The following is an 18,756-nucleotide window of genomic DNA, read 5'->3' as shown; positions in this document are numbered from 1 at the left end:
TTCAATCCTACTCATCTTATGTTGTTCATGAGCTCTTCCCAGGCTCATCCATAAACTAAGCTTTAGAGGTCTAGCAGATCTAGAGGAGCCCTTTGTAGCAACTTCACTAATTCAGCACCTCTTCCCAACACGGTACCAAAGGGTCAATCGTTACTTGCTGGGCAGCTGAGCCCCTCCGAGGACCGTTCTACCAAGTCCCTGTACACCTGAAGCAAGGGGCAGCTGCACCTTTTCCCTGCTTTAAAGAAGGAGAGGGGCAGCTGTTGCAGGCATGCACACCAGCGATTACAATCTAACCACGAATGTCTGTTTGACAAGCGAGTCAAACCACAGTAACCTTAACCTGAACGGCACAGGGTTAAAGTTGCAAGGGGTCTGCTATAGCAACCCACTGTAACAGCTGGTGTGGGTATCATTCACTGCCATTACAATTATTACATTCAGCTACACCCAGATGAGGGAGCGAGTCATGCTATTGGCACACCAAGCCTCTCATGGGACACGCCTGCACCCCCATGTCCCACAACCCCTCCACTCCCCTCCCCTCCCTCACCCCGACGGGAAGCAAGTAAGGACTTCCTTCTCCTGAGGCTCCCCGCAGGTATCTCTGTGGCCAGGATGCAGAAGAGCCCTTGACTGCAAGGATCGAACATGTCAAAACAAGTCCCGATCCTGCCACTGGCTTGGTCCAGACAGAACCCCGAGCTTCCCTGGAGCACCCCCCAAACTTCAGCAGGAGCCCTCCTGCCTCAAGCAGCTGTAAAAACAGGGCCAGGAGGAACACGGCCTTGCTGCCAAACACGCGCGGCTCCGGAGACAAGGAGCAGACGTAGACCGGCAGTCCCGCCTCAGCCCCCGTGTTGGCAGTCGCGGCTGGGAATGACCTGCATGAATCCGGGGAAACTGGTACCGGTGCATGGCTAACATCTGGGCTGCGCCCTTCCCACAGCTTCCTTCAGTAGAGAGATCAGCAACACATTTGCTTTGTTTCTAACAGTCACTGCATCTAAACCCAGCTCCCATCCCCTGGCAACTCAAGTGTCATCAAGGATAATATCTAACCCCATTTCTAAAATCCATGAAACAAAAATGAAAGAAAGCACTTCCCCCAGACACCAACAGATTATACCTACTTTCTAGAGAGGCCTTCCTCAAACAGAAAGAGCAGCAAGGGTTTACTCCAAGTAGGCGATTTTAGACACTGCTCAGTTTCTCAGGCACCAAACATCTGGATGCGCTATTGTTCCAATATGGCACAGACCTATTAACTGCCCGTTTATTGCAAGGCAGGACTGGTCTCTTTTCTAGAGAAATCTGCCTTCAGTTGCTTAAATCTCTTTATTCTGAAGATGCGCACTGGTGTTTGAGGAACACCCAGTGGTGTCTGAGGAAGAAGACACGGTTAGTGTTACCAGTAGAGCGCTGGACGGTCAGGAAATGCCACTGACCCCCAAAAGTCTGTCTACACATTTGCTTCCCTGATACTACTGACCTGTACACGCTTTATTTTAAAATGTGCGCAAATATTTCCCCTTCCGGTGAGGGCACCGTCCCCTACCGCTCTCCAGCTAAATGGAGCTGGAAGTCTTTGCTGGGACCCTTAGCTCTTGGAGCCCTTGCAGACCACGACAAGCTTCAGTAGGTTTTAAAGCTCCTTCGAACATGCAAAGAGAAGGTGAAGACCTGACTGCGCCTACACAACTTACGGGGTTGCTTAACACGCTTTCTTTTCTCAAAGGAGCATGCAATAGTAAAGCATTAGGAAACAATGCTTCCCACAGCTACAGCTCAATGAACAGATGGGCTGGGTTTCAATAGACCTCGCCTTTGGGCGCTCCAATGTTAATTAGTCCCTAGCTAACTGCCCTAACTGGGGACTGTCGATGCTCAGATTTGCCAGATCCAAGCTGGTGTGGGCACATGGATGGCAAACGGCAGAGAGCTGTACTGGGAGAGGACTCCCACTGGTTTTGCTTGTTCAGCAACGCCAGGAAGACGGGGCTCCTTCACCAGCGTTCGCTCCACCTGCACTAAGGAGATCTGCCAACACTGCTGCACTGGCAAACCCCTTCGGGGTAGGCCAGTGCTACAGGAGGCCCCAGCTCCTTGGCCTGCTCTTTGTAAGACACAGGAAGAAAATACATCTCTACGACTTGCTCTCCTAACATCCCACTGCTGTTTTAGCAATCTGTCAGGTCCCAAAGCACGAAAGCTTGCTCTACAGGAAGCAAAAAGATGGGGCTTCTTGAGCAGCAAGACCAAGTCTCCCTGGGCAGGTTGCAGGGCAGGGAAGCGGGCACAGGACGGAGGGAGGGGGGAGGCGAGCGAGGCTCCATGGGGGCCCCCGCTACCACCGCGTCAGGCCACATGAACCTTTCCCACAGACGGCAAGAGCTCAGCCGGCCTGCCGCACGGAGACCCATGCCGTCTGAAAAAGAAATTCAAGCCGTCAGTGGCACCAACAGGGGACAAAAGCCTGCAGTGTTCTTGCTCCCTGACATCACAGAAGCGGGTCCCCGAGTGCTCTAGCCAGCCAGCGCTATTGATCTCTTTGTCCCTTCCCAACCACTGGTGAACATCAGTGCTGCAAGCGGGGAAATGCCCCATTTTCTGTCCCTCCCTGCAGCGTAATGGGCTTAACTGTAACCATCTTCCCTGGCCGATATCAAAATGGCTGGATGCAGAACATCCACAATGCAGCAGAACCGCAGCCTCCACCGCCCCCTTCCTCAGCTGCTGCCTCACCTCCAGCCAGCCAGAAATCACCGCGCCGGCGCTGGAAACCCGCAAAGCCAGCCAGGAAAACAGGGGCGGGGGACGGGCCCCCGGCCCGGGTCAGGTGAGGGGCCCCGCAGCCCCGTGAAGCCGGGAGGGGAGAGGAGCAGGCGGCGGCCAGGTGATGGCAGGCGGCGGAGGCGCGGGCCGCGCTCCCGCATTACCCCGCGGCGGATGCGGGCGGATCGCGGCGACGCGCGGGGCTCTCGCCATCGCCCACCCCAGAGCAGGTGCCGGCCTCAGGCCCGGCGCCGCATCCAGTCGCCTCCCCGCGAGCCGGCCGGCCCGAGCCCCCCGACCCCTCACCTGTGCCGGCTGCCGGGGTCGGACGGGCAGGCGAGCGAGCAGTGCTGCGGGCCGGAGGCGGGACGCGGGTCCGTGCGGGCCGGGCCGGGCCGGGTCTGTGCGGGCGGGATGGGATGCGCTGCGCTGCGCTGCACCAGCCGCTCCGCCGGGTCCTCTCTGTCTCCCTCTAGCTCCGCGCTATTTAAGCAGCCGCCGGCTCGAGCGGCCACGCCACATGGGCTGACGGTTTCCTCCTCCGCGCAGGCCAATGGGAGCCGGGGCTGGGCTCCGCCGCCGGCCCTGGGGTGATACCCGCCCCTGCCCGCGGCCGCCGTCGGGGAGGACGCGCCGGCCCGCCGCCCCCTTCGGACCAGCCCCCCCGGGGCACCCCGGCGCCCGCAGCCCCCCCGCACCAGCCCCGCGCCGCCCGCCGGCACCCCCTCCGCAGCGCACCCCGGCCCGGACCCGGCCCGGCCCGGCCCCGCCCCGCCCCGCTCGCAGGCGGCCCACACGCGCTCGCGGGGCTCGGTGGCGCGCACACAAGTGTTCGCGGGACGCTGGGGGGGGCGGGGGCGCGCACACACGTGTTCGCGGGACTCTGGGGGGTCGGTGGCGCGCACACACGTGTTCGCGGGACGCTGGGGGGGCGGGGGCGCGCACACACGTGTTCGCGGGACGCTGGGGGGGCGGGGGCGCGCACACACGTGTTCGCGGGACGCTGGGGGGGCGCGCACACACGTGTTCGCGGGACGCGGGGGGGGTCGGTGGCGCGCACACGTGTTCGCGGGACGCGGGGGGGGTCGGTGGCGCGCGCGCACACGTGTTCGCGGGACGCTGGGGGGGGTCGGTGGCGCGCACACACGTTCGCGGGACGCGGGGGGGGTCGGTGGCGCGCACACACGTGTTCGCGGGACGCGGGGGGGGTCGGTGGCGCGCACACACGTGTTCGCGGGACGCGGGGGGTTGGTGGCGCGCACACACGTCCTCGCGGGACGCGGGGGGTCGGTGTCGCGCGCGCACATGCTCGCGGGACGCGGGGGGGTCGGTGGCGCGCACACACGTGTTCGCGGGACGCTGGGGGGGGCGGTGGCGCGCACACACGTGTCCGCGGCCCAGGCCGTGGAGGCAAGCGGCGGCCTGGGCCCCCACGCGCGGCGCACGCAGGCGGTGGCCAATGGCGGCGGGCGGGGGCGCGGCGCGGCCGCCAATGGCGCGGCCCGAGTGGGCGTTGCTAGGCGATAGCGCGATGGGCCGCGCGGGGCCGCCCCTGCGCCTATTCGCGGTCGTTGACCCCGGCGCCGCGCGCTCGCGGGGTTACTGCCGGTCACGGCGCCGCGCCGCCCGGGAAGGGCGAGGGCGAGGCGAGTCCCGGCAGCGGCGCTCCGCGCTCGGAGATGCCCGCGGCCCCGGCTCACCCGGGCCCAGGAGCGGGCCGAGAGGGGCGCGGCCGGGTGTGGTGGGGCCCAGCAGCCGCCTCGTGGCGCTGTCCGGGCCCCGCGTCCCGCCCGCGGGCTCCTGGGCCGCGTCTTCCGCGGCGGTGGTAGAAGGAGGGGGCCGCGGCCTCGGCGAGAGCCGCCCTTGCCCAGCCGGGTCTCTCTCGCTCCCGGGGCTCCGCTCGGGGCTGGGAGGAGGGACGCTGGCCTGGCCGGCCGGCCGCCACCTGCGCGGGCGGGGGGACGGAGGCAGAGATCAGGAACAGGAAAACCCAGCCCACAGCCCCGTGACGGACCCGGCTTCAGCCACCCCCAGAGAGCAGAAGTCCCGCGTGGGTGTCACTCACACACAGCCGCCGCCGCCCGCCACGAGCGCCGGGGGCTCGGGCAGCTGCCCGCACCAGGCCGCGCTCCGCGGTGCGGCGCGGCGCTGCGGGGAGAGCGCTGGCGAGCGGGCCCGGCTGGGAGCAAGGGCCCAGGCTGCCCCGGCCCGGAGCGAGCAGCGCAGGGTTCAACCTCTCATTGAGGACTGGACCAGCACAAGCGCTTGGTACCGACCCGGTAAAAGCCCGCGGCAATGACGCTGCCGCGCTAGAAGTAACGGTCCTGACATGCATTACCCCCACACCTTCACGTTAAAAGAAAATGTTTTTGAGCAAAAGCATAAACAACTGTTTTTCCTAAGCTGTGCAGGCGCTTGCGGGGAGTCTGCGCTGTCTAGGTGCCAGCCAGCTCTCGGAGCAGGACCAGGACCAGCACAAGGTACCTCCTCAGGACCCGGCAGCTCCTCTGCCCTGAAAGCCCTGATTCCGCCACCAGTTAGGCACGTATTTAACTGTGCAGTGCAAGCAGCGGCTCCATTTCAGTGCTCATATAGCAGAACCCAGATACTTCCCCGGCTTGGTTTCTAGCCCCTGTGCAAAGATGAGTCTGAAGCACGGGCGGGTACGCAGAGCTGTGGCCTGGGACCGCCGAGGAGTGCCAGCCGCTTGCTGCAGCTTTTATTTCCCAGGGCTCCACTTCTCCCACCAGCAGCATGGGACAGCAGTGAGCTCCCAGTAGTTGGAGAGCAAGTACCTTTGAAGGGAAAGCAGTGAGAAACAGCCAAGGGGCTGGTCTGTAACTCTGGTAATCCACTTCAAATGAAGGCTTTTAGCATAAACGGCTGGTGGGTTCGGGCCTTGAAGGTGCTGTTGGCTGTCCCCCAGACTCGCTAGAGGCAGCCCACTCAGTCCCAAGCCAATACCTCAGCTTGGTACAAAACTGCTGGGGCTGCCGTTTTCTAAAGGAGACTATTTCATGATCATTTCACAGGCATAATGGGGTCCAGGTGAAACAACTCACACACTGACTTTTCCATCAAATTGGAAATGCACAACTGCAAGACCAGGACAATTAATATTTTCTTCTGCAAGCAAATCTAGCATTTTTTAAAGTATTATTCATGAACCAGATTCTCTGCTTTTCTGAGCCATTTGCAGCCACTTGTGCCTGGGTAAAGTAATAGCAGTGATGTGAAAGAAGAATTCTTACATTGTAGTATTTTACGCCCTCTTTGCAAGGTACAGAAGGTTGAGCCTGTTATTTTTATGCCCCTCTGTTTTCAACTGAGTTTCAGGCTGCTGGACAGGGCTGACAGCTGTAGTGGTGCAAGTGCAGCACCCCGAGGTGCCCACCTCTTCCCTTGCCTAAACACCTCTCAGAGTTTCTCAAAAACATTTGCTGAAACTGCAAGCTCTGCTTAGAGGCACCAGGGTTTAAATATCTGACCACCAGTTATATAGTTTAACTTCCAGGAAGTAGGCATATTAATGGATTCTTACTGTCATTAAAATAAAAATGCATGTTTATTTGTATTGATTGATCTGAATGAGTATTATCAGTCTCAATAATAAGCAGTCACTCCTGCAGCACAAGTCATACGACTGGCTCTTCTTCCCATGGTGTCAAACATCCCAACTTTACTTTGCATGCATGAGGAGGACAGTCAACATGCATAAGCCATAATTAAATGTGGATCTCTGAGATTAAAAATGAAACACTAAAGAATATGGGTACAAAACTTGCTGTCAACAAAGAAATTAATCTTTAACATTGTAGTTTCGGATTTTAGTCATTTTGGGCAAGACTTTTGACTTCTTAGGAAGTGAGAGAGAGACTTTGCTGGATTTCAAGTTTGGCAGAGTTTCAAGCTTTGTTCCTTTCACTCTCAAAGCAGCACATGGTGCTCTCTCTTGATCCTCAGTTTTGACACTTTGCTGAGATTCTTCAAACTTCTTGGGCATGCATGCAGCTTCAAGGTCCACTGCAGGAGGAGAAAATATATTTGTATTTCCACCCTCACTTAAAAGCATAAGACTGAGGAGTTGAGGAAAATGGGGTTGATTACTTGTTTTCTCCACATATACTGCCTTTATAAAAACACATAGCAGGAATCACGTGTCTGGCATCATTCGAGTAGTTGTCATGGGACAGAAGAATAGAGCTGTCTATTGTACTCTCTGGTAGACTACCAATTGTACTACCAATGGTAGAAATGCTATGCCCCCACTAGATTTATAGATTCATAGATGTTAGGGTCAGAAGGGACCTCAATAGATCATCAAGTCCGACCCCCTGCATAGGCAGGAAAGAGTGCTGGGTCTAGATGACCCCAGCTAGATGCATATCCAACCTCCACTTGAAGACCCCCAGGGTAGGGGAGAGCACCACCTCCCTTGGGAGCCCGTTCCAGACCTTGGCCACTCGAACTGTGAAGTTCTTCCTAATGTCCAGTCTAAATCTGCTCTCTGCTAGCTTGTGGCCATTGTTTCTTGTAACCCCCGGGGGCGCCTTGGTGAATAAATCCTCACCAATTCCCTTCTGTGCCCCCGTGATGAACTTATAGGCAGCCACAAGGTCGCCTCTCAACCTTCTCTTGCGGAGGCTGAAAAGGTCCAGTTTCTCTAGTCTCTCCTCGTAGGGCTTGGTCTGCAGGCCCTTAACCATACGAGTTGCCCTTCTCTGGACCCTCTCCAGGTTATCCGCATCCCTCTTGAACTGCGGCGCCCAGAATTGCACTCAGTACTCCAACTGCGGTCTGACCAGCGCCCAATAGAGGGGAAGTATCACCTCCCTGGACCTATTCGTCATGCATCTGCTGATGCACGATAAAGTGCCATTGGCTTTTCTGATGGCTTCGTCACACTGCCGACTCATGTTCATCTCGGAGTCCACTAGGACTCCGAGATCCCTTTCCACCTCTGTGCCACCCAGCAGGTCATTCCCTAGGCTGTAGGTGTGCTGGACATTTTTCCTCCCTAGGTGCAGCACTTTGCATTTCTCCTTGTTGAACTGCATCCTGTTGTTTTCTGCCCACTTGTCCAACCTGTCCAGGTCTGCCTGCAGCTGTTCCCTGCCCTCCGGCGTGTCCACTTCTCCCCATAGCTTTGTGTCATCTGCAAACTTGGACAGAGTACACTTCACTCCCTCGTCCAAGTCGCTGATGAAGACATTAAAGAGTATCGGACCAAGGACCGAGCCCTGCGGGACCCCACTGCCCACACCCTTCCAGGTCGAAACCGACCCATCCACCACGACTCTTTGGGTGCGACCCTCTAGCCAATTCGCCACCCACCGGACTGTGCAGTCATCCACATCACAGCCTCTTAACTTGTTCACCAGTATGGGGTGGGATACCGTATCGAAGGCCTTCCTGAAGTCTAAGTATACGACACCCACCCCTACTCCTGTGTCCAGGCGTTTCGTAACCTGGTCATAAAAAGAGACTAGATTGGTCAGGCACGATCTGCCTGCCGCGAACCCGTGCTGGTTTCCCCTCAGCATAATTTGTCCTGCCAGGCTCTCGCATATGTGAGCCTTGATAATTTTTTCAAAGACTTTGCCAATGATGGAGGTGAGACTGACTGGCCTATAGTTGCCTGGGTCCTCCTTCCTCCCCTTCTTGAAAATGGGGACCACATTGGCCCTTTTCAACATTGGCACTACTCAATCCACACTGCCTCTTTACATCTTAAAGCAGGGCCATCCACCTTCTGAGTGGCCAGGGGGCACATGCCATGCAAACTATATACTGCATGGGCCCCAGCCACCCTCCCACTCCCCCTGCCCCTCCATGCTCTGTGGCTCCTCAATAGCACAGGCTGTGCTGCTACACCCCCAGGGATGGGGGGCAGGAAGCAGAAGCCAGAGGAAGTAGGGGAAGCTCAGAGATATCTTGCAGCAGCACAAGATACAGTGAGGAAGGGTTTGTATGGCTCTTCAGACAATTCAGTTGGCATGCTGGAGTCGTATTCTGTCCAAATGCCCTTCTAATATCCACAGTGGGCAACCTCAATCTCCAGGGTGGCTGAGGTTTTGAGAAAACCCCATTGCATCAGCCAGTATCTATGCAAGTCAAGCCATGGCTATGTTTAGGTAGCAGATATGCCCTAAATGCCACCTTGTTATTCCAGAATAAGGCAGAAAGGTTAGCCACTGTGACACACAACTCTGAGATCTTCCTGGCTCACTAACCCACTGCTAGGAACAGCAGAAGGTAGGGCAGGGTAGGTACCTTAGGAAGTAAGTGGTTCAGAAAGGCACAGGCTTTCATAGGCAGCACTCTACTTCATCAGATACTGATGACATCCTTTCTAATGACTCTCCGAACCAGTTAGTCCCTAAGATGCCACCCTGCCCTGCCTGCTGCATGACTTCAGACTAACAGACCATGTACAGTTGGAGCTGGCAGCATAATATGGAAGATTTGAGTCTGAGGATCCAACAAGACTGCTGCCTTCTCCTTGGAAAGGCAGAAAGATATCCTGGCCACTCTGTGAGATAAAAAAAACCCCAACAATGTCCAGATGCCTATCCTGCCTTTCTACTTGGATGAGAGATCCTAACTCAGGTGAAGACAAAGACTTAAATCTATGGCCATTAGACAAAGGCAGAACTGCCAAGACTGTTGTGCACAGACTCCAGCCTGCTGAGTCCTCCTCCGAACTCTGGGGACAGGAAGAAATGGAGTCGAGGAGAGTGGCGCTTTCCTTTGCCATGACAGAACGGCATCAGATATGCACCACGTGCACCTTCTCACCATGCAGTGGAACCTCAGCCTCTCCTCACTCTAATTTGGAGCAAACAACCCTGTGTGGATTTCATAAATTTCATAGACATTTGGGCTGGAAGGGACGCCGGAGGATCATCGAGTCCAGCCCCCTGCCCCAGGGGCAGGAAGTCAGCAGGGATCATAGGATCCCAGCAAGATCAGCATCCAAATGTGTCTTGAAGGCATTCAAAGTGGGTGCTTGAACCACCTCCGGGGGCAGTCTATTCCAAACCTTGGGGCTCGGACAGTAAAGAAATTCTTCCTTATGTCTAACCTGAATCGGTCGCAGCGGAGTTTGTGACCGTTCGATCTTGTCATCCTTTGGGGCGCTCTGGTGAACAGATGTTCCCCAGATCCTGATGCACACCCCTGATAAACTTATAGGTGTCCACCAGATCACCCCTGAGCCTGAGCTTTTCCAAGCTGAAGACTCCCATGGCTCTCAGCCTCTCATCATAAGGTCTGTTTTCCTGACCTCTGATCATGCGCGTGGCTCTTCTCTGCACCCTTTCAAGCTTCTCCACATCCTTTTTGAATTGTGGAGCCCAAAACTGGACGCAGTACTCCAGCTGCGGCCTCACCAAGGCCGAGTACAAGGGGAGAATGACATCCTGGGATTTGCTTGAGAAGCACCTATGGGTGCAAGCCAGCGTTTTGCTTGCTTTACTAGCCGCAGCATCACACTGAAGGCTCATGTTCATCTTGTGATCAATCATGACCCTCAAGTTCCTTTCATCTGTAGTGCTAGCCAGCGTAGCGCTGCCAAGCCTATCGGCATGCTGCAGGTTTTTCCTCCCAAGGTGGAGAACCTTACATTTTTCAGTGTTGAACACCATCAGGTTCTTGTCCGCCCATTTCGTGAGCCTGTCAAGATCTGCCTGGATCGCCCTCCTGTCCTCAGGTGTGGATGATTTATCCAAGTTTGGTGTCATCAGCAAACTTGGCCAGTCCGCTTCTGACTCCAATGTCCACATCATTGATGAAAATGTTAAATAGTATAGGCCCTAGGACAGAGTCTTGAGGGACCCCACTGGTCACAGTGCACCACGACGATTGGCTCCCATCAACCACCACCCTTTGGGGTCCTACTGTAGAGCCAGTTCCCCAGCCAGCAGCGGATCGTGGTGAGGTCGAGACCACAGTTGGCCAGCTTAGCCAAGAGGTGATCAGATCGAAAGTTTTTCAAGTCAAGATATACAACATTGATCTCTTCCCCCTTGTCCAAGTGATAAGTCACCTGGTCATAAAAGGAAATGAGATAAAAGGCCACTGAGGACCTGAGTGACCATTCAGGTGAACCATGCACTTTCAGGCTGTTTCTACACTTGTCAGGGCAAAGGGAAGAGTCATTTGTTGCCCTGGGTCTTTAGGACATCAAATTGCTTGGGGTTGGGGCAATACTGTGGCAGGTGAAGATCTCCTAACCCTTGATTTTGAATGACTGATGCACTCAGAGGGCAGCTGTTAGGACCCCTTTTTCAGCGCGTGAGTTGGGGGGGGGAAACATTCCAACAGTCTCATTGTCTCCTCCTATTTCCAGCTCTATAGTGGTTCCTATACTGCAATCATTCCTGTGGTATCTGAGCACCTTCAGAGTTGTGCATTAAAGGAACATGACTCACACTTGTCACATGTTCTCTCATCTTCTCCAACTCTGTTTTGGTAATTTTTTTTAATAACTATGTGTTGCTGTGTGTGGAAGAGAAGGTGAACTCAGACATGCATACCTTGCACTAGGAGTGGCAGGTGGTAAAATATGTGATGGTCTGTTTTCAGATCAAGTGCTTGAGAAACAATACTAAAAGCAATCATCTCCAGCATTCCATCCAGGAAGAGCACACACCAACTGCTGCAGCTTCCTTAGCCTGATGAAGGGTTTTTGAACCCGAAAGCTTGCTTAATAACTATTCTCCAACCATTTAGGTTGGTCTAATAAAAGATATCAAATTCACCCAAGGAACCTTGTCTGCCTATCATCTCCAGCAGTACCTTAATGAGAAACAATCATCTCCAGGCTGTCTGATGATCTTGACAGCGCTGATCACTGAGAGAACCAAGAAAAGCATCCATAAGGCATGTGAACAATTTTCTAGGCTTCTCCACAAAGAAACACCAGGACTGGGTTTGGTAAGAATGATAAGGAAATTGAAGCTCTCACTGACAGAAAAAAAGAGCCTTCAGACCTTAGCAGAATGACATCAGCTCCAAACAGAAGCCAGACACCTATTGCCACATTAAAGCCAAGACCCTGAGGAAAATTTGAGAGCAAAAGAACAAGGGAGGACAAAGCAAAAGAGAGTCAAAAGTTTGCCGACAGCCAAGATGCGTGTAGTTTTTTCAGCGGAAAAAAAATTACTATCATCCTTGTATCAAGGGACTGCCACTGCTGACAACTGCTGCAGCTGCTGCCCAGCATAAGGTGCAGAACAGACCATGTTGCCACCACCGCTCCTCCACGTCAGGATGCTTCTTGCAGTTTGCAGGGTCCCAGAGCTTAGCAGCCACTTAAAAAAAGCCCAGGGGCCTGTATGTGGCCCATGGGTCACATGCTGCCAACCCTTGCTGTGTATGTATGCTGGTTCTCTAAAAAGGCTGCTTTTCTTCTGAAATTGTCCTCATGCATCTAAAACATTCACAACTACCTCACAAAAAGAGTCACTTTTGCCCTCAGGAATAACTCAGTCAGGCTGGACGAACATTTAAATGTAGAAAATATAACCAGTGAGTTACAGATTTAATATTTGTGAGGCACTCTAAAAAGCAAAAAGATGGAACAGAAATCATGTGTCCTTCGCTGTGTAGTCAGAAAGAAGTAGCTCTCTCTGTTGGTTAATAATTTACCAGCATCCCTGCCTTGGGCTGACTTTTCCCCCCTATGGATCACTCTTAAAACTTTATCAGTGATGTCAAGGTTGCTCAAATTGTGTCTACTACTGATGATAACATTTGACCCATAAAATACAGAACTTGGAGCCAGAAAGCTGAGCCAGTAACATAAGGAGAGGTTAGTAGAAGTGGCTTTTTAGTTTTCTATATCTAAGTTCAAATATTGCACCATTAGCTATTTCATTTCAAAATATCTTCATTTCTTTGCTGTTCTGCACAAGATGCATACTCAAACACAACGCCCCAGGGAACAGAGTTTTGAAAAGGAAACGAAATCACAACTCATGAAATCTTAAACTGATGCATCTGAGTTATTCATAGCAATGTAAACCATTTTCTGGCAGGGAAAGTTCTCACACCTCAGAGGAGATATCGCATGCTTTGAGGCTGCACTTCAAAAGGACTGACTAGTCAGGAGCAAGTTCCAATGGCAGGCAGAGCTTGCCCAATGCTCCTCTTTTTCTCTCATGACCCTGGTCCCAAGAAGAGTGGGACAAGGGCTTTTCACATGGTAACACACAGCACCAATTGCAGGGTATAGCTCTTGGTCCAAACCAGTGTAATTATGATCAGACTTTAATAAAATGTTGGGTTTTTTTCACCTTTTTTCCAATTAAGGTAAGTGATTGGCAAAAGAATTAACATCTCAGCTTGAAACCAAGTAAGTGCAAATTTTCGTAGTATTCATATAAATATAACTCAATGAAATGATGGCAACTGTTGACTGAGATATTTCTAAGGACCCCACAATTGAAGCAGTCTAGAACATTTCTGTGCAGTACCATACACTACAGATCATTCTCTTGCGAAATCTGTTCTACATGACTGCATCTTATTAAAGTTATATCTTTTGTGGGACCTGAGGAAGGGCACTTTGTGCCCAAAACTGCACACCCCAGCTATAAAGCTGGTCCAGTAAAAGATATAAACCCGCTTCCTTGCTTCTTGTAAAGTTTTAAGAGCATGACTTTAGACAGTATAAAAAGGATTCATTATTGCAATCATCTTATTTTGCATATCATTATTTATGACATAGGATATGATATATTCCTGCATTTATATCAACTGCCTCTGATAAATGGTTTTTAAACCAAATATATATAATTTTAGAATATTCACATTACTCTTTTCCAATTCGTCACATTCCAGAACTATCCTTAGTAAATGAACAAGAAGCTGATAACCTAACTGGCATATTCTGTTCTTGACAAATATTACCTACTTTTGAAAGCCTTTCTCTTCTCCAGGAAACAGTATCTATATCAACTGGTCTCTAAAAAGCCCCTTTAAGTATCCACAAATTTCATGACCTTTGTTAAAAATATTTTTGGATTTTTTTTATCCTAATTTAACCCCACAAGCTGGTAATTCACCTCCCAATATACATCTCTATCTAACTTATAGATTCATAGATGCTAGGGTCGGAAGGGACCTCAATAGATCATCGAGTCCGACCCCCTGCATAGGCAGGAAAGAGTGCTGGGTTCAGATGACCCCAGCTAGATACTCATCTAACCTCCTCTTGAAGACCCCCAGGGTAGGGGAGAGCACCACCTCCCTTGGGAGCCCGTTCCAGAAACTTCTGAAATTCTATTAGAAATAGTGATGCACATATATTTCATTAGTCTTTGGGTCTCTGGAGATTGTGCAGCAAGTTATGCAATTCTAGTTGGAAATGGTTAGAGGTTAGGTTAGATCACTGGTGTCTTTACAGAACTGCCAGCTCTGTTGCACCACACAGGAGCATGAAGCACAGTATTAATCAGAAAAAGTTTAATGACAAACACAACCGAACACAGAGTTTCTCTCATCAATACAGGCCCATCCTGCCATGAACTTGCCATTCCAGTGCTGGGTCCACAACAAGGTATGTACATGATGATCATCAGCACTGTTCCCATCCCATTCAAGTTCTGTCCACGGAGACCAGCCCAGGCCCCCTGCAGGCAGGACACCCTTAGCCAGGTGAATGGGATGAAGCCACAGGTCCATGGAGAGTGATGTCCAGGAGCGAGATGGGTGGGGGCCAGAATTGCGGGGCAGTGACAGTGCGGGACTAGGGCCCGAGACCACCACAATCCACTCCCTGCACAACCAGTGCCTGTCACAGGGATGTTTGGGGAGTGGATTGTGGCTCTTCCCCAGGCCCCAGCCCTGCATTGTCGCTACCCTGAGATCCCAGCTCTAGCCCTGGCCCTGCCTGCCCATTCCACTCCCAGACGCCACTCCCTGCCTGACAGCAGCCACACTCCATCTGCCCAGTTAAGCACACCCTGCCCAAGGGTCCCAGCCAGTCTCCATGAAGACCCCATTCACCCACTCTGTCCGGCACCCCTGGTAGTAGGTGCAGGGCAGGCGGGCCGGGGTGCCTGGGCAGCAGGACTGCGTCTAGTGGCAGCGCCAACACTGGCAGCAGCAGCCAGAAGGAACGTGAATCTGGCTGGCACAGCACCCCAACCCTGCTGTGCACCCGGGGGTGGAGGGACTGGCCAGACGTGCTACAACCTGGGCTGCCCCCCACGTCTAGGCCAGGTGGGGCTGAGGGACCCACCATGGGCTGGATAAAATGTTTTGGTGGCCCAAATGCAGCCCATGGGCTGTATTTTGTCCACCCCCGAGTTACAATATCAAAGCAGAGGCATCACAAGCTTTTTCAAGCACCTGGGGCAGCGGGAGGAATTATACTGACCAGCGGAAAGCAGTGGTGGGGGAAGAGAGAGAAGTCTTACCTTCCTGGGCTCTCCTCACTTGACCTTATTTGGACTTTTGGATCTGCTATAACAAGAGTCTGAAAACCTATCCCAGAGAATAGCGAAATAAGGCACAGAGCTGTTCTAGCAGCAGCATGGCAACACATGAACCATATAACAATATACTATGCTATACTATACAATTTGTATAGTTAAGGGCTTGCAGACCAAGCCCTACAAGGAGAGAGTAGAGAACCTGGACCTTTTCAGCCTCCACAAGAGAAGGTTGAGAGGCGACCTTGTGGCTGCCTATAAGTTCATCACGGGGGCACAGAAGGGAATTGGTGAGTATTTATTCACCAAGGCGCCCCCGGGGGTTACAAGAAACAATGGCCACAAGCTAGCAGAGAGCAGATTTAGACTGGACATTAGGAAGAACTTCTTCACAGTTCGAGTGGCCAGGGTCTGGAACGGGCTCCCAAGGGAGGTGGTGCTCTCCCCTACCCTGGGGGTCTTCAAGAGGAGGTTGGATATGCATCTAGCTGGGGTCATCTAGACCCAGCACTCTTTCCTGCTTATGCAGGGCGTCGGACTCAATGATCTATTGAGGTCCCTTCTGACCCTAACATCTATGAATCTATGCGCAAACATCCTTCCTGCTCTCAAGTGAGGGGGGTATTTTAATTTCCCAGTTAATGGTGTTACTGTGAGGGGAGCAGCATCAGTATTCCTCTTAGGATCCTGTTCTTGCCAGCAGTGATATTCAAGTATCTCTGTAACTCCTTGAGCATGCGTAACAGCAGGCTTTGTGGCTAATTATGGCTAGTCCGATATCAATGCAAGTAGAGGGAACCCACACCTGTAGGTTCACTCCTTCAGCAGAGTGATGTGCCAGGAATTCTCATGCTTACCTTGATCTGTGCTGCTTTGATGACTGAGCATAGAAAGGCTTGAGCCCATGTCTAGGATTTGCCAAACATCCTGGAGGGAATTGTGTACTCCAGATGATGACCATAAAGTCTGCTGGGACTGGCCTGGAACCTCCCCACTGCAGAGTTGAGTCTGGCTCATGGTTGAGACTGTACACTCTGTGTATTGCTCTGGCCCCTCATCTGGAAGAGCAGATTCCAGCTGAACCTGTGGAAATTAAAAGTCACTTTTAGGAGAATATCTGCTCTTTTCTTAGATGACTGGAGTTGGTCAGCAAGTGCCCACAGGATATGTCAGAGAGCGTCATCAACTGGAAAGCAAGCTGAGCTAGGGAACTGTATCACTATTTCTAATTTACATCCAGTATAAAAATGGTGATGGGGTGGGGTTGGAAGACAGGCGGTGTAGTTGGAACATAACATGTTTAAAATTGTATTTTATAATATAGTCTTATTTTGTATGATATTTGTACCTAATCCAGAAATGACTCAAGTAATTAGTTTTAGTGCCTTATAGAAACTGAGTGTTAAAATTGCATAGAGTGTGATTAAAGATAAATTAGGCTTTTATGGTAACTCCTCTCCCATACCTGAACCTGTGGCAATTCTGTTCCCTCACCACCGCTGCTTGGGGCATTGCCACCACTGAAGGTCTCTACTGAGCTAGGGAAGGCAATCATGGAGGCCAACCTTAGGAAATCTTGTTGTTGTGCATACTGTAGCGCCTCCTGTCATGAAAAGGAACCAGCATTAATGCACAATTCATTTAAGAAGCGCATTCACAGATAAGTTGCAATGGGCTTTTCTGGCCTCTGGAAAGATTATGTTCATACATCCATTTGCTTCATAACACCACTAGAACTGGTCTGAAAAAGTAGAGCTATTCTTAATGGGTCATTACATTATGCTGTTGATGCCCACAATCAATGTAGTCAGAAGTTTAGTCCTAATAACTCCTTGCAAATTCTCTCCACAACCCCCTGATCTTTATTCACATCAACAACTCCTGCAGAGGGCTGTTAGCCATGTTAGGCTAAAGTTAAGCAGAACATAGGGCAGGGTGACATCTTATTAACTTGTCTGTTAACCAGGCTTGTTCAACAGGATCATTCTTCATCAGGTATGTCCATATGGTGGCAAGGACAGGCTGACTCTGCATGTACTAGCTCCCAATCTGGACCTAGTGCAGCTACGTTAGTGTAGTGCAATGCCCACGCCAGGACGCTGTGCTGAGCTGAGCTGCAAAGCTTGATGCCTCACCAACACGGCAACACTGCTTCATGTTCAGGAGACCATGCTGGCAGAGTTAGCATGACATGTGACACCATGAGTGCTGCCCCACACTAGAGGGACATAGCCTTGAACTGACTGTTCCTTTAACCTTCCACACTCATGCCAGTGTGTAATCAAACCACATCTGCGTGATCAAGCCACATAAAAGTAACTTCATTGAAAGAGTAAGTAATAGAACATATAGGCTACGGAAAGGGATTGATAAGCAAAAATAGCTCCATTTTAGTGGTGAGAAAGTTTAGCGATAAAGACAGAACTTTCAAAAGTCAAGCTGAGTTAGATGTTGCAAAGTTAAAAACCAGAGTAAAAAGTTCTTGCTATGGAAATGAGAGTTACTTCAGCTGAGGTAGAAACACAAAACTGGATCAACCCCAAAGGATAACAGATGCTATTATGATGTAAGAAAGGTTGGCAAACTGATCAATGGACTGGACAAATACCGTAAACTAACCAGTCATTTAGAATCACAGAATCATAGAAAATGAGGGCTGAAAGGGACCTTAGGAAGTCGCATCTAGTCCAACCCCTTGCTCAAAGCAGGACCAGCGCCAACTAGATCATCCCCACTAAAGTTCGTCTAGCTGTGTCTTAAAAACCTCCAAGGATAAAGAGTCTGCAGCTTCTCAAAGTAACCCATTCCAGTGCTTCACCACCCTCCTAGTGAGAAAGTTTTTCCTAATCTCCAACCTCAACTTCCCTTGCTGCAACTTGAGCCCATTGCTCCTTGTCCTGTCATCTGCCCCCACTGAGAACAGTTGTGCTCCATCCTCTTTGCAACCCTCTGCAGGGAGGTGAAGGCTGCTTTTAAATCCCCCTCAGACTTCTCTTCTCCAGACTAAATAAACCCAGTTCCCTCCACCTCTCCTGACAAGTTATGTCCCAGCCCCGGAACCATTTTTGTTGCCCACTGCAGGATTGACTCTAACTTGTCCACATCCTTTCTGTAGTGGGGGGCCCAAAACTGGACACAGTACTCCAGATGTGGCTTCCCCAGCGCCCAGAGCTTACCCGAGCAGGGTGCGGGGCCCGGGGCAAATCAGCCCATGTGGGGCCGCGCCTCCACTCTGATCCAGGCCCCAGACCTGAAGCTGCTGCTGCCGTCATCCGTAGTGGCGGGGAGGGGTAGTGAGTGGCTGGATGTGGAGCTGCCGTCGCCACGCCTCCCTGCTCCATGGGGCCCCCCAAAGCGCGGGGCCTGGGGCGGTTGCCCCAATTCACACCCCCTGGACAGCCCTGCCAGTGCCGAAGAGGGGAAGAATCACTTCCCTCGATCTGCTGGCAATGCTCCTACTATACTCTTATAATCCTCCCTAGTCGTTTGTCCAAGTTTCCACTTCCTGTAAGCTTCCTTTTTGTGTTTAAGCTCACTGAAG

The 18,756-nt window shown here is 52.1% G+C and overlaps 1 protein-coding gene across 6 annotated transcripts in view; it reads right to left on the bottom strand.

The window, feature by feature from the left end:
* FASN (fatty acid synthase) overlaps positions 1–18,756 on the bottom strand; it is a 117,148-nt gene that overhangs the window by 45,908 nt on the left and 52,484 nt on the right. For 4 of the 6 annotated variants that reach the window (XM_019478272.2, XM_019478273.2, XM_019478274.2 and 1 more), the window contains 2 exons: positions 16,681–16,818; positions 16,073–16,298 (listed from right to left, as the gene is read on the bottom strand). In XM_019478272.2, the coding sequence (XP_019333817.2) occupies positions 16,073–16,298; positions 16,681–16,818 (364 nt within the window). Of the gene's footprint in view, positions 1–3,081; positions 3,168–16,072; positions 16,299–16,680; positions 16,819–18,756 lie in introns of those variants that run through there. The other 2 variants (XM_014598351.3, XM_014598352.3) reach the window with 2 other exon arrangements.

This window comes from Alligator mississippiensis, chromosome 8, assembly GCF_030867095.1.
Source record: "Alligator mississippiensis isolate rAllMis1 chromosome 8, rAllMis1, whole genome shotgun sequence".
In the NCBI taxonomy this organism is placed as follows: domain Eukaryota; kingdom Metazoa; phylum Chordata; order Crocodylia; family Alligatoridae; genus Alligator; species Alligator mississippiensis.
Note: the sequence above shows the minus strand (reverse complement) of the source record. Positions and strands in the feature narration are given on the sequence as shown.